This window comes from Mytilus galloprovincialis, chromosome 4 (genome assembly GCF_965363235.1).
Source record: "Mytilus galloprovincialis chromosome 4, xbMytGall1.hap1.1, whole genome shotgun sequence".
Classification (NCBI taxonomy): Eukaryota; Metazoa; Mollusca; class Bivalvia; order Mytilida; family Mytilidae; genus Mytilus; species Mytilus galloprovincialis.
The window spans coordinates 60,714,939-60,730,930 of NC_134841.1; the positions used below are offsets into that span (position 1 = coordinate 60,714,939).

Consider the following 15,992-nt stretch of genomic DNA (forward strand, 5'->3'; position numbering starts at 1 on the left):
TAGCAAGAAATCTTCAATTGCACAGTATTGTGCAATAGCAAGAAATTTTCAATTGCACAGTATTGCGCAATAGCAAGAAATCTTCAATTGCACAGTATTGTGCAATAGCAAATGTTTTCAATTGCACAGTATTGCGCAAAAGCAAGAAATATCTAATTGCACAATATTGTGCAATAGCAAGAAATTTTCAATTGGAGTTATCTTTCTTTGTTCAGAATAGTAGTTGAATCAACTTAAATCATTGTTTTATACAATATACAATGTATATTCACTTTTACTACCAACCAATCTTTACCATTCAGTGATAACAAGCACTTTATTTTACATTTTAATATTTTATGATGTATTTAAGAGTAGTTATTGTTGCAAACTCCATTAGAAATTTGAATTGATATCAGTTTTGGAAAAAGGGAAAGGGGGATGTGAAAAAAAAATGGGGGGGGTGGGGGGGGTTAAATTTTTCTCATTTCAGATTTCATAAATAAAAAGAAAATTTCTTCAAACATTCTTTTGAGAGGATTAATATTCAACAGCATAGTGAATTGCTCAAAGGCAAAAAAAAAAATTTTAAGTTCATTAGACCACATTCATTCTGTGTCAGAAACCTATGCTGTGTCAACTATTTAATTTTAGATTTAAATAAGTTTGAAGAAGAAATCTTTAATTGATTTGTAAAATCTTGACATTTGTTTTGTGTAAAAACCCATATAATGTCAAAAATTTGATCACAATCCAAATTCAGAGCTGTATTACGCTTGAATGTTTTGTCCATACTTGCCCCAACTGTTCAGGGTTCAACCTCAGCGGTCGTATAAAGCTGCGCCCTGCGGAGCATCTGGTTATGATTGAAGTACATTAAGATATGAACCCTTTAAACATGTACTTTTTACTGAATTCTAACTACTAAGTTAAGAATAATCTACAAATAAGTCAACCTGACAGAAATTGTAAAAAAAAAATTCCATTTTTGCATTTTTTACTTTTATTTTCAAAAATATATATATATATATATATATATATATATATATATATATATATATATATATATATATAATAAATACATCAAAACTTTAAATAGCAAAATTGATCAGCTAGACAAGATAAACAAATAAGTTATCACTCCTGAAATCTTTAGTTAACTCATTATTGGAGTTATTTCCCTTTAAATACCATTTTTAGGAGTTTTACCTATTAACATTGAAATGTGTAATAGATACAAATGTAGATAGAAACTTGGAAAAGCAAAAATTATCAGGAAAAGATTTATAAATATGACAACATGACAGAAATAATCAATTAACTCTTTATATAGTTGAATGCCCTCTTATGATAATTTTTACCAAAAAATGACTATTGTTGAAGGTGCAGATGAGTAACATAGGCTCTTTTAAATTGTGAGCCTCTAGTTTATTTAATGGTTGCAAATATTGTAACTCTTGAACATGTTAGCAGAACCAATATTCTCAATTTGAAACCATAAAAGCAAAAATTGATGTCGGTTAATCTTCACATGCAATATTATGTTATCTTGTAAGACTATACACACCAACCAAAACTATTTTAATATAAAAAAGAAGATGTGGTATGATTGCCAATGAGACAACTCTCCATAAGAGACCAAATGACACAGAAATTAACAACTATAGGTCACTGTACGACCTTCAACAATGAACAAAGCCCAAGTATGTCCAACTACACATTAGTATATCAATATTAAAAATAAAATCAATTACAAAATTAAAAATTAGTACAGCATGTCTTTATATATTGACAACGAATTTATTATGTTACATTGCAGTCGTGGTATGAAGTTTGAAAATGTTTCTATCCTGACTGATGGAATAAAAGACATTATCAAAAACATGAAATATACATGGTAAGATACAATTTTATATAACCATTAGTTATCTCCCTTTTAAAGAATTCATGTATAACTAACTGATACTGAAAAAAAATATAACACAAAGAACTGCAAGCAAATTTAGCAAGCTCCAGTACATTAAATGTGTCAACATAAGGCCAAATAAAACCGTATGTGTGGTTCCAGTTACATCTGAAAAAAAGTTAGAGTAGGTAGGTAGGGATTTTTTTTTATTTTATGGTTTTTTTTTTACATTGAGTCTATGGGAGCAACATTCTAACTTTAACAGTGCTTAATGAAAAAAAGACAATAAAATCTTTAGGGTAGGCTATTTTTGAGTTGAAAAAGTAGGGAAGGTAGGGTTACTGGAACCACACATATATTTTAATTTGGCCTAAGAATGAAGAGTTGTGGTATGACTGCCAATGAGACAACTCACCTCAAGAGACCAGTCTGTATAGGAAAAAATAAATGAATTTTATCAGAGAAAAGAGAATCAGACGTGAAAAAAATTAACAGCTTCCAGCACAATTAATGTTAGTTAATACTAAACAGCTGCACAGTTTCTATTATATTCCTGTCTTGCTATAGGCATTCTTAAAGATAAATGAAAAATGAGTTCATTGCTTTTACCTCTTGCATTTGACATCTGTAAATGTCTTCAGAGACTAAATTTATTTAGATAAGCAAAGAAAATGATTTTCCTCAGTGTTGATGACATATAAGGAATCTAAAGTTCTAAATAAAATCTGAAAGGAAAAATGCAAAATCAGCACTATTGATATAGAGTGCAGCGAAGCTTTGGAAACAATGTGAGGACATACAACAATGTGTGTAAATATTGATTGATTGTTAAATAATGCAGGGGCCCACAATTTTAATGATCATGAAGAAGAGAAGGAAAATATGCATAACAAATTATTGGAAACCCTGCATATGCCATCATATAATTTTTCAGATTTTTTTCTCAAATCACCAGAGAATATAAATGCTTGTCCTGTGAATTTTTGACAGTTTTGGATATTTGACTAAAAGTCATGTGCAGTTTAAATTCTGATATCTTGTCTAAATAAAATGCTTGTCAATACCAGGATTTAAAAAGGTTTCAAATCCTTTAAGCAAAGTTGACCTAAGATGGATTTTGCTTTTAGTTTTAGACCCTGTTTTGTCATTTAGCTCTTCCACTATTTCCATTTATATCCTTCTCTTTCAAATATTTGAGCGCTCCTGATGAAGGTTAATCCAGAAATGCACTTTATAGCAAAACATTTATAAAGTGTGGTTTTCAATTTCTTAGCTATCTGTTAAGAAATGCATATTTTTTTCATTTTGTCCCTAATTCTTTAGAAATTCTTAGTAGCGGTAAGTAACTCGTAAGTTAATATTAAATACTACAGAATTTTCATGGAACAGGGTAGACAGGAATGGTGTGGTATTTATTTTGATATTACAAGGAAGACAGGAACTTCGAAAGGGTGTGATATGTGATATTTTAATTTATATATTACAGGGTAGACACAAAGGGTGTGATATGTGAACAGAATGGTGTATTCAGAATCAACTGTGTGGACTGTTTAGATAGAACCAATGTAGTGCAGACTGCCATAGCTCGGATCGTCATGGAAACACAGGTTTTAAAAATAATATTTGATTACAGCTGTCTGATTAACTTGTTATTACATGTATGTGTGTGTTTTTTTTAGAGTAGGCTGGCCCATCTATACTGGATCTAAATTATTCTTGTGTCTGCAATTATTAGACAATAAACGATAAAACCACATCTTGCATAAAAAATGTAAATGAGAAAAGATTTGAAAACCAAAACATTGTCAGATTTATTTTTTAAATGCCACAGGTTTTAAAACAATTTCTAGATAGCTCTACAGCAGTAAGTTGTTTTTTAAATAGACAAAAAGAACATTTTCTAATAAATGTAATTTTGCAATCAAAAGTTTGTTAACCAGATACATTTTTATGCAAATAATATAGTTTGTCAACTGAATGTTTTTTTAATATTATTAGTACTCAAAAGCTGGATTTCTGAAAAAAGGTAATTTTTAAAAATAAAAAATAATAAAAGGTAAAATTTGCGTTATCTTTTTAAGTGTCGGAAACTTGGCTTGTTACCTCCAGAAGAAAACCTGCCACACAGTTGTAAGAGGACATTTCAACAGCTATGGGCCAACAATGGAGACACAATCAGCAGACAATATGCTGGTACTGCTGCTTTAAAGGTAATAAAAACTACTACACCAAAAAAACCCACAATTTTTCTAGACTCTGGATGATTTAAATATTTTGAGCATGTCATAATGTATATTGTTAAGACATTTCACGAATTTGGCTATACTTTTTGGACCTTTTGGATTATAGCTCTTCATCTTTTATATAAGCTTTGGATTTCAAATATTTTGGCCATGAGCATCACTGAAGAGACATGTATTGTCGAAATGCGCATCTGGTGCAAGAAAATTGGTACCGTTAATTTTATTGTCTATTTTTGAAGATTGTTTGTTACCCTTTATAAGTCTTCTCGTTATTTGGCTGCTGTCTAATGACTGAGAATAAAGGAGTAAGAGAAAAGACTGGAACTTGGGTGTCCCCAATTGTTACCATTGAAAATCTTGTTCATTTGTCAGTCTTGTACAAAGAAGTGCATATTCACTATCACATTAACATGATATCATTTTGAATATGAAGATAACATTTGCCACTGGACATAACAGATTCATCCATTTACACATCAAAGTTGTCTGTATCATAATTAAAAGTTTATGGTCTGCATAAATTATGATAGTAAACTGCATATGCAGAGGTGGGAGCAGGTTTCTTTTTTTAAGTTAATAGAGAAAATACTTTTTGTGCTTAAGATATTTTCCCTAATTGTTTTTACAATGGATGACACCCTATTTTCTATACAAAATAATGACTAGAAAATCTATTTATTACAGGGTGACTATACCAGAACTGGAGAGAGAAAGTTATCAGGAATGATGAAGGATGGGGTTAACTCAGCAAACAGGTATACAGTCATAAACTCTATTGGTTTTACAAATGGGTTACCTAAGACTGTGGTTAAGGAATCTAAATCAATATATAGCTTAATCAAAGCATAATTTTCAGAAAGGAGAGCATTTATTCAATATGAATGCTTTTGGTAGTTTCCATGTAGTTTCTCAATCATTGGAATAATTACACACTTAGTTTTAAGATATGATTGATTGATTGACTGTTGGGGTAAATTTCACTTTCTGAACTCTTAGCTACTGTGGATTCAATATTATTCGTTGGATACTAATTTTCATGGATTTAGTGATTACAGATCAACCACGAAATTTAATGTTTACGAATAACAAATGTTCTATAGGCTTGTATGCAAACTTCTGCAAAACCACAAAATTAGATATCCACGAACATGTAATTACTAAGTTTTCCTTTAGGAAGCTGGCTTGTCATGTTTTGGATTTTTTGACAGATTTTCGGAATCCTCTGGTTTTATCCATTTGAATGCCTGAAAAAAATTTGCCCGTTGACCCCCATTTTTCTTTTTATAAATCTTTTACATATATAATGATAAGCAATCTGTAAAAGTCTTATAAAATTTTAATTACTTTTTAACAGTTTTTGAGAACTTCAACTTGTCAATAATAAAGCTATGAAAAGTTAAGAGAGAATATTTTCCCGCCAAAATTTCAATGGCATATAGCTCGAAAACAAGCACGGCGACCTATATATATATTTTGCTCTTTGGATTCTTTTAATAACCCCCTATCTATATAAACTAGTGTTTTGAAAAGTTAATTACTTTGAAACTGAGAAGCGAATTCCCTTAATCCACTAAAACTGGTACCCACGAAAATAAATGAATCCACAGTATACCATGGTCGCCAGTTTTTATTACTGGAGGAAGCTATAGTGCCCTGAGAAGGATATCAACATACAACAGGAAAACTATCAATCCCAATATATGCCAAAAGCAGGGTTCAAACTCACCTCAGTGTTGACAAGCTATAGTGACCACTTAAATGAAGTATTTAGACCCATTAGCCAGTAAGGCCCCTCGTTTTGGAATAAAGTCCATGCCAGTCTAACATCTGACACTGAATTCTGACCTTTTGTTCAATTTTTCATTACATATTCCTATGGTTTATGGCGTCAACAACTTTTTTGTGGTGTTAAAATTTTATGGGAACTTCTGTGATGTCCAGTATTGGCAGACAAATAGCAAAAAGGTGTTTGAATACAGTGAAGATATAAAGATCTAAGGTTTATATTTGTTTCTTGGTTTTGACAATCTCTGAATACAACACCTATAGAAAATGTCTAATTTGCTAAATATGTAAATGGGTGTTTTACCTGTACCCACGAATTCCATGAAATATCACAAGAACAAAAATGATTCCACAGTACACCAAAGTAAAGATATTTTAAGTTGTCTTAATTAGATAAGGCAACTAGAGTGACCATGTCAATGCCACCCCTTAAGTGACCCTAGGACCTTAAATTCATAGATCAACAGAATATTATTGTCATCAGAGAAACTTTTTTTGAAGGGCGATATTCAAGTGTTCCCACACTTTTTATAATTGATGTAAAAAAAAAATTCAGAATTACACTATTTTTTTTTTAAACCAGGTATTATTTGAGATTTAAGGACAACTACAGACAGGCTGCCATTGACCTTACTTTAGGTCAGTCAGTGGCTGAGGATCTCTTGACCGGTACAACTAAAATAGAAGAGGACACCACAGATCTTGTAGAAAGAGAGGAGAACTTGAAGTTATTGGTAGAAGATTGTAAGAAAATGTTAATCGTAGAACCTGAGGAATGTCTCGGTGGATGGAGCTTGATAGATGCTGACCCTGTGTAAGATATTTAGGTTTATTATTCATGTAATGAAAGGAGGGACATTTAAGTTGCTTTAACACAAGATAATGTAACTTAACATTTTGTTTTAAGTATTGGTAAATCTGTTCATTTGCTTTCATGCTTTGTACACATACATGAAAGGATCTATTTAAACTACTAAGCAAGGGGAGTAACTGTGGACTAATTTATTTTCTTAAATACCAAATTTAGTGGATTCAGTTAAATTTGCATTTTCTTGGGTAGTTGATTTCTTTATTTTGCTGAAGTCTGCAAACAAGCCTTTAGGTTTTTTTTAATTCATTAAACTTTTAAATTGTGGTTCACCTCTACCATCGAAATCCTGAAAATTTGTAATCCACAAATTTTAGCAGATCCACGGTAACAAATGTTCAAAGTCAGATACAGAATGCAGTGCAGTGCAAAGACAAAAATAAATCTTGAATAATTGATACCATGATCATACTTTTTTTTTTATCTTCACAAAGAATATCATTATTTTAGTTTGTCTAATGCATTTTACACATATATGCAGTGAAATGTTAACCTTAGCCTTGACCATGTGCAAAATGAGTGAAAGAACAGATTCTTTTAAATTGAAATAAACCTATATAAAATTGAGAAAGGAAATTGGGACTGTGTCAAAGCAACAACAACCTGACCATAGAGCAGACAACAGCTGAAGGCCACCAATAGATCTTTAATGTAGCGAAAAACTCCTGCACCTGTAGGCATCCTTCAGCTGACCCTTAAAAATATGTATACTAGTACAGTGATAATTGGATGTCATACTAAACTCCGAAATTATACACAAGAAACTAAAATTAAAAATCATACAGACTAACCAAGGCCAGAGGCTCCTGACTTAGGACAGGCGCAAAATTGCGGCGGGGTTAAACATGTTTATGAGATCTCAACCCTCCCCCTATACCTCTAGCCAATGTAGAAAAGTAAACAATATGCACATTAAAATATATATATATTCCTGTTCATGGCTTGAAATTTTCACTTTCATAGTTGTTATAATTATGTATGGTAATTTTATGAAATTAGAAATGTGTACTATTAAATTTATCTATTTTAGGACTGGAGACCCAGATAGACAGGAAATGGATATAATCTTGTTACTAAGCCAGAGAGCAGTATATGTGGCATGGTAGAGTATTATCATTTTAAGAAAAGATTATCAATAGTGATATTTATCAATTTGGAAATAAGGATTATTGGGGGACTGTTGATAAGACATACTTTCAGAGTGAAGGAGTGGAGGCATTTTTTTTTTTGGACGTTGGGATTAAGGTGGTACCTAACACTACAGGGAGATAATTCTGTAAAGTCAGCTGAAGGTTTTAATTACGTTGTGTTGTAAAAGGAATATTAAGCTTCTCAATGATCAAAATTGGTGTTTGTCAACCAGTGTAATTTTTCTGACAAAACGGTAGGTACAAAATTTGTGAAATTTTTATATTTTTGTTTTAGGGTCAAAGTAAATACTTTGACAAAATTTTATGAAAATTAAACGAGCCAAATTAATTTTAGTGAAAGTGTTGGGTACCACCTTAAGCAGTATTTGTCATTAGATTTCAAGATTTGGCTTTTGAGCATTCAGGATTATAATAAAGTTACACAGTCTGCTGCCTTTTAAGCTTATATGAATAGAGCAAAGATTGAGGGTTTTGTTATGAGGATATATGTTTCTTTGAAATGTTACATGTTTTAAAAATTCCACATAAGAACTTATTTGGCTTATTGGTTGGGTTTAGTATGACCTAGTGTAATTCATTTAATAGTTGTAACTGGACATAAATCAAAATCAATGGTTCATTTTATCAGTTCACTATGTTTACAATATAAAAAGCATTGACATGAGGTGCTTAAAACAACCAAAAGATGATTTTATATAGGATATATAGCATTTTAAATTTTTTTTTAGGGCAGGGGTTCGAGAGATGGAGGTAAACTTCTATCAAACAGCAGCAAATCATTTCACACTAACAAAAGTTGATATTATAGCTTTTTGAGGAAAGAAATAAGTTGGAGCATTAAATTTTTTTTCTTGTTTTACATAATGTATAGCGGGTAATTTTTGCGGGATGTTAATTTTTCACGATATTACAAAATCAACAAAATCAACAAAATAAATTCCCCAAATTAAAAGTTTACATGCAAAAGTTTTGAATCTGCAAAACTATAACCGCCCAAATTATTTTGTATACCTTATTGAATGAAAATCACAAAATTTTACACCCCTGAAAATTACACGCTTTACGGTATATGATAAGATAATGTTTTCATTGAATGTTTTATTCATTAAAGGTATGATGATGAAGAAGAGGGTATAACTTGTTATCAACGAATATTTCTGGAGGATATCGAGCAAATAGAAATTGGTCAGTTAAAGTTATTTTAGAAAGACAGAAATACTTCTAAAAAGAATGAAATTTTAAAGAAACTACTGTAAATTCAAAAATTATTGCGAAAAAAGTGACAAGGTTTTAATCGCAATAATTTAAACTGGCATTAAGAAATTTTATATATGAATTAAACAGGATTTTTTTCAATATGGCGTAAATAAAAATAGCATTTTAGTCTAAAATGATAAAATTACAATAATATCTGAATTTACAGTACTTTAAAGTCATATGAAACCTCAAATTAAAAAAAAAAATATGCATATGTTTTTTAAAACTAAATGGATAGTTTTCATTATACAACTTATGTACATATACTTTTTTCTGAGGAAAATTCTTTAATTTGTCCACATTTAGAAGAAGTTTACTTATTTTTAATTGCTTGCTGCCAGGAAGCAATTCGCTGACATATTTTCCGTATGCATAGTGACCTAAGCGTGACCCACCTCGTAAAAATCTGGTGATAGCAATACGCATGAATCTGTCATTAAAATAAACAATTACCTGATTGCATATGTTAAACACGTGCTAAATAGACATTTGCGGAAACTAGGTATATACCTAGGATTACACTTTAGACTTACGATTACAGGTGACAAAAACAAGGGGTCACTTCAAAATACAAAAACAAACAAACACTACAGATACAAAATAACACATGGTGTCTTCTATATAAAAAAGGAAAAAAGATGAAAGCAACACGTTACAACGTCATGTGTCCGAAACACTTTTCTGGATTTACAATCAGGACCGCACAAGCCGAATAGATTTTCCCCGCGAAACAGGGTACTTTAAATGCAATGGTTAGCAAAAATATTGTTCAGAGTATACTCTACAAACTGTTTCATTTGACATAGAAATATTGGTGTCGTTTTTGTTATGCACGATTAACTTTGTATCTCCAAAAGTTGCCTTGCCGACTTAAATAGATTGAGATTTTCTTTTTTAACAATTTCGTCTCGCCTGCTTTTTTTATCCCCAACAATTAATTGAATAGATTTGCGTATAAACTTTGTGTTGAAATGAACGACGTCACAATGAGAGATCACAGGCTGTTCCGTGGGTTGGAACACCCCTTTTCATGCCGTTCAATGCTTTTAAAAAGGGACATATGGTCGGACACCTCCCACTTTTATCTTGGGTTAAAATCCCCTTTTGAAAATGGCTGGATCGACCCCTGATCCGTCAGTGCACTCTATATTATAATTCCATGAAAAAAATACCAGTTTCAGAACAGGGGTTATTGAAACCAAAAACATAGACAAAAGTGTTTGTCCTATTCAGGAAAAACATAAGATTTCAAAATTATTATGAATGGCAAGTGAAATTTCATGAAGAATAAATAGCTCAAAAACACCCGTTCGCTGTATTTCCTCATTCTCTTTAAAAAAAATCAGAGAGAAAGTATGATTTAGCATAAATATGTTGACATGCTTCATGTTTTTATATAGATAAGACCGTTGGATTTTCACTAGTAATTTTGGGCCCTTTAGAGTTTGCTGTTCTGTGTGAGCCAAGGCTCCGTGTTGAATCTATAATGATGACCTATAATGGTTTACGTTTATAAATTGTTGTTTGGAAGGAGAGCTGTCTCATTGGCACTCATACCACATCTTCCTATTCATATCCTTAGTTAATTGCACCTTTCCTAACAAAAAGTATTGCTGACATTTTTTCAGCAAATGTCCCAATCTATATAACTAGCTAGCTACTGCAACGACAATTATGATATTTTGTGTGTCTCATGTTAAATGTATTTTTAATGATAGTTCATTATATCATATTTCGTTCAATTACAGCATTTCAACATAAATAACGAACACCATATACAATAATTAATGTTAACACATTGCTGCAAACATATTAGAAAAAAAATCGTTGTTCAACTACAGAAAAACATTACTACAGTGTTTTTGCTCGACGGTTTATTTTTACACTTTGAGAAAGCCCAAGATTTAAATGCTACCTGTAAGTGTAATTGTAATCCTAATCGTAGGTGTATGAAAGTTTCCGCAAATGTCTATTACCCATGCTTTTTGTTGATTATTTACTATAAGGTGACAATCAGTAAACTTCGGCTTCAAAACACAGCATTTAATGAGTAGCCATATTTGTTAAATCATAACAGACAACTAGAAAAAAAATTGACGATTATACGATAGATTTGCGTAAAAAATGATAAAATCGTGCACAGAGGACTAAGTTTATGATATATGCATGCATTGGTTCAAGAATTGGATGAACATTATTTTTCACCAGTCACTCGTTTCTTATGACTTTAAGTAAATCAGTAAAGTAGCACAAATGAAGGTTACTAGGCATTGGAGTACAATATATAAATAAAGAGAAGAAAAGGTCATTTTTGACAAAATATTTAAATACTATACTGTGATTAGTTCAAAAATAGTTATAAAATGACCAAGGTTGTTTTCAAGCTACATGTTATGAAAAAGTGACACAATACGCCAAAATTATACAGTTGTAAAAGCATTATTATTTGAATTGAGAAAAAACTTTATGACCAAATTTTAAAATAAAATATAAGAAGATTGCTTTTATAGGTAAACTACTCTCCTTTTAGAGTAGACTAGTCCAAAAGATAACCAGTGAGGTCATTATTAGTAAAAAAATTAACGGTACCAATTTTCTTGCACCAGATGCGCATTTCGACAATACATGTCTCTTCAGTGATGCTCGTGGCCAAAATATTTGTAATCCAAAACTTATATATTAGGTTAGTTAAACTACCCTTCTTTTAGAGTAGACTAGTCTGAAAGATAACCAATCTATCTGTTTGTATACTGTAGGACTAGGTTACCTCGGAGTGAAGGAAGGAACTGATAATAGCAAGCAAACTAACCAAAAATATTACCTTTACCTACAGGCTCAATGCAATTGGCTATAATAGAAAAAATTATGTCACATTTTCTTGCTACGACACAAAATAGAAAAAAATTTGTACCTTCCTTTAAGATTTGAAATATCTGAGTTATCTCATCTTTGTATAAGTCTAAGTTTAGAAATTTCATTATCAAACTAAAAACTTTCATAATAATGATATTAAATCACACAATTTATTTCATCTAAATGAAGACTCATATGAAATGCCACATAGGTTTTCAAGGTTTCAGGTATTTCTACATCTTTGACTTTCAAATTTTGGGGTTTTTGAGCTATCCTGATGAAGGTAAATCCAGAAAGGCCACGGGGGGGGTCTCTTCCTATATAAAGGTATATACATATGTGCCGCTGGAATGGGTCCCTTTTTTGATCCGTCAAATATATCAATGGGGTGCAATTTTACCGAGGAAATATATCAATAGGTAGTAATTGACCGATTGTGATATATCAATGGGTCATAAATATATGAATGGGTTATGATTTCGCTGTGAAATATATGTATAGGTAGGGATTTCACAATTATTCAATATATGAATGGGGGGTGTTTTTAAAATCCCAGCTGCACACCTGTACCCAAAATCCCATGATGAGACCCCCCCGTGAGAAAGGCACTTCTAAAACACCAAGTTTATAAAGTGTTATTTTCATGTTACAGATCATATTGAGTCATTGACAAAAAAAAAGAGTTTCTTTTGATATCACTTGGGTTTTTTTTTTAGGTGCTGAGCCAGCCATCTTCAAATCAAAGTTTGTATGTTTACGACTTTATTACCATCACTATACAGATGAGGGATTTTTCCATACCTTTCGTACTCCTAGTACAAGATTGTTTAACAACATTGTAATTGCTGTAAAAAATAAAGAGGAAGCTAAAGGTAAAATTTATTCTGTAATTATCAAAAATGAAACACTGAAGATGGCGTGTTTTAAATTTACACAAGATGTCATAATTTTTAATCAAAATAAAGTATGATTTAAGTCTTAGGAAAAAAATCATATAAAATACCAGGAAATTTACAAGCATGAAACTTACAATTCAGTCATAGGGTATAATATAATTTGTTTGTTACTTAATCAATTAGAGTTATCTCCCATTCATTGCTAAAATACTATTATTTTAAACCATAATCCACCACATAACTTTTATAGTATAATGAATTATCATGAAATTAACAACAACGTCGTCATAGGTAAAATAGCGATAAACAGACTTTCATTGGTCATCTCAATGATAATCTATAAATATAAATTTATTTCAGAATCTCTTGGTGCCATATATCAAGGCTTTGCAGCTGCAACAGAAGAAATACTGTCACTTAAATTACCACTTATAGATGTTCCTAAATTAGATAGGTATAAGTTTTTATCATTTAAGCAGCAATAGTCTCAAATCTGGAAATCCTGTGCCAGGATTATTATAATAAGATGTTTATAAACAATTTAAAATCTACTTTGTTATACAGTTGTGCTTATAGCAACATTAACATTAACTGTGTCATGTATTTATACATTTGACATGATGCTACAGAAAAATGATAAAAGCATTCCAATTAGACGTTTTTTTCTCAACACTTTAATTGATTTGATGTCTTACATCAAAAAGAGGCGAAAGATACCAGAGGGACAGTCAAACTCATAGATAAAAAATAAAGTGACAACCCCATGGCTAAAAAATAAAAAGACAAACAGACAAATAATAGTATACAAGACACGACATAGAAAACTAAAGACTAAGCAACACAAACTCCACCAAAAACTGGAGATTATCTCAAATGCTCTGGAAGGTTATGCAGATCCTGCTCCACATGTGACACCTGTCATGTTGCTTATTTATTATTACAAACCTGATAAATAGTCAAAATCAATTTATCTATCTGTAACCATTTTAAATCAGATAAACTCATCATAGATACCAGGATTGAAATTTTATATTAACACCAGATATACTTTTCTGTCTACAAAAGATTCATCAGTGATGCTAAAATCAAAAAATTTTAAAAAGGCCAAATAAAGTACGAAGTTGAAGAGCATTTAGAACCAAAATTTCCTAAACGTTTTCGAAACATTTAAGAATTACAAATGTAATGCATGCAAATGTGCAGCTCTTGTCACAGTGTCGTCATTGACATTTGATATTGGTAGTTTTGAAAACTATGTTGTTGCAACATTAAAAACAAATACATTGCACTAAGTTTCTAGGTTAACATTTTTTTTTAAATTCAACATATAGGAGTCAGTCAATTTGGTTTTCTGTTTAATTTTTAGAAAGAAAACAAAACCACATATAGATGTTCAATACATACACCAACAACAACAAGAGAATTCATTGTCAGGGATACATATACCAAGAGATGTATCAGCACCTGATTTGGCACAGATGAAGCAATCATCAAGAAAGTCACCTCGATCAAGTCTCACTCCAAGTCCTGTAGAGCCCAGCTCGCCATCAGAAAGTCCGTCAAGAACAAGGAGAAATATCATGTCTGATTTAAAGAAAAATATCAACACCGGCTTAAAGAATATAACCAAATTAAATATACCAGGAATAAGGCTTGGACGGAATGCTCCTGATGACAGAACCACGATGGATGATTCTAGTGTATTTTACAAACAAGAAAAACAAGCAGGTGGAGATCAGCTTAACAGAACTGATTCATCTGAAAATGTAACTCTAAAGTTTAAAGTTTCAGAAAATGTTTCACCAAGTGAGAACAAATTAAAGGGAGATAATTTCAATGAAAATGCAGAATCAAATCTGCAACACTTTACTACAGATGCACCTAATACTTCAGAGTCCTCTGAAAATTTTGATGATGAAGATGGAGGAAATATGTCTCATGTTTTAGGGATATCTCAGGAAGATGATTCTAAGAATTTGGCTTATATGAACAATCCAATTAAAGTCTCTAGTCATGACAATGAACCTACTCAGACATCTAAAATCCCAAAAATTATATTTCCCGCTACTAATAGTACTAAAACACAACGAATTGCTGAATCTTTGGAACAGGAAATGAGACAGAAGCTTGGAGATAGGAAATGTTACACTCAAGTTATATTTTTATAGAAGCAATTTTTGTCATTTTTAACCTCTATGTGCTCAGAGTTTAACATGTGTGTAGATGATTAGGATGTTCTTCCCATGCAATTTATTTAAAAGAGATTATTATATTTCGATGTCATTTGTGATATTAATATTTGTGGTTGTCAATTTTATCTTTTTTTCTGGAAAATTTGATATTTCATGGTTTTATACATGGCAAAAATATATTTATGAAAGTAATTTAATTATGTCAATTATGAAAATGAATTGTTAAATGAAACAAAGATAGTATTAGTCAGTATATTAGTGATAGTTTTAAATGTTTAGTTCTGTCTTGTGTACCATGGTTATTGAAAAATATGTTAATTCCTAATGTGAAGCAAGTACCAGTAACCTGAAATGCCTTTATCGTATTTGACCCAAATTCCAAACAGTAGGATTTTTCTAGCTATATGTATAAATATATATATATATTATCACTTGCAACTTAAATATTTTTAGATGGGATTTTATTTTAAAATAATTTTAGCACAGTAGAACGTGTTTATGTACTTTTAAAAATACTTGAATTGTGCTAAATAAAAGTCAATGTGTATAATACTGTTAGAAAAATGGCAATGATTACTGCAAAACTGCTTCTTAAGGTATAGAAAAATTCTTAGCACTCATATAAGATATTTGAATCAAGTTTAAAAGTAAAATAATATTACTAGCATTTTATGTGTATTTACATAAGCTTAAAATAAATTACATGTATCTTTATTTTAGTGTCAAAAGCACATGTTTAAAAAATTCAAAGTTATTATAAAATTTCAACAAAATTGCAAATCCCCAAAGTTAGCCTTTTCTTTCTCAAAAGCTACCTCGGTCACTTAGTTTTATTCTGTGAATATTCAAATATATCATCTCT

At 31.0% G+C, this 15,992-nt stretch overlaps 1 protein-coding gene across 1 annotated transcript in view; it reads left to right on the forward strand.

Annotated features, from left to right (window-relative positions):
* The window catches only part of LOC143072600 (phosphatidylinositide phosphatase SAC2-like), a 238,401-nt gene extending 222,409 nt beyond the window's left edge, over positions 1-15,992 (forward strand). The window contains exons 11-20 of the mRNA XM_076247630.1: positions 1,799-1,876; positions 3,372-3,492; positions 3,967-4,095; positions 4,813-4,883; positions 6,497-6,727; positions 7,812-7,883; positions 9,044-9,117; positions 12,759-12,914; positions 13,299-13,392; positions 14,305-15,992. Of these exons, the coding sequence (XP_076103745.1) occupies positions 1,799-1,876; positions 3,372-3,492; positions 3,967-4,095; positions 4,813-4,883; positions 6,497-6,727; positions 7,812-7,883; positions 9,044-9,117; positions 12,759-12,914; positions 13,299-13,392; positions 14,305-15,106 (1,828 nt within the window). The 3' untranslated portion in view covers positions 15,107-15,992. The remainder of the gene's footprint in view (positions 1-1,798; positions 1,877-3,371; positions 3,493-3,966; positions 4,096-4,812; positions 4,884-6,496; positions 6,728-7,811; positions 7,884-9,043; positions 9,118-12,758; positions 12,915-13,298; positions 13,393-14,304) is intronic.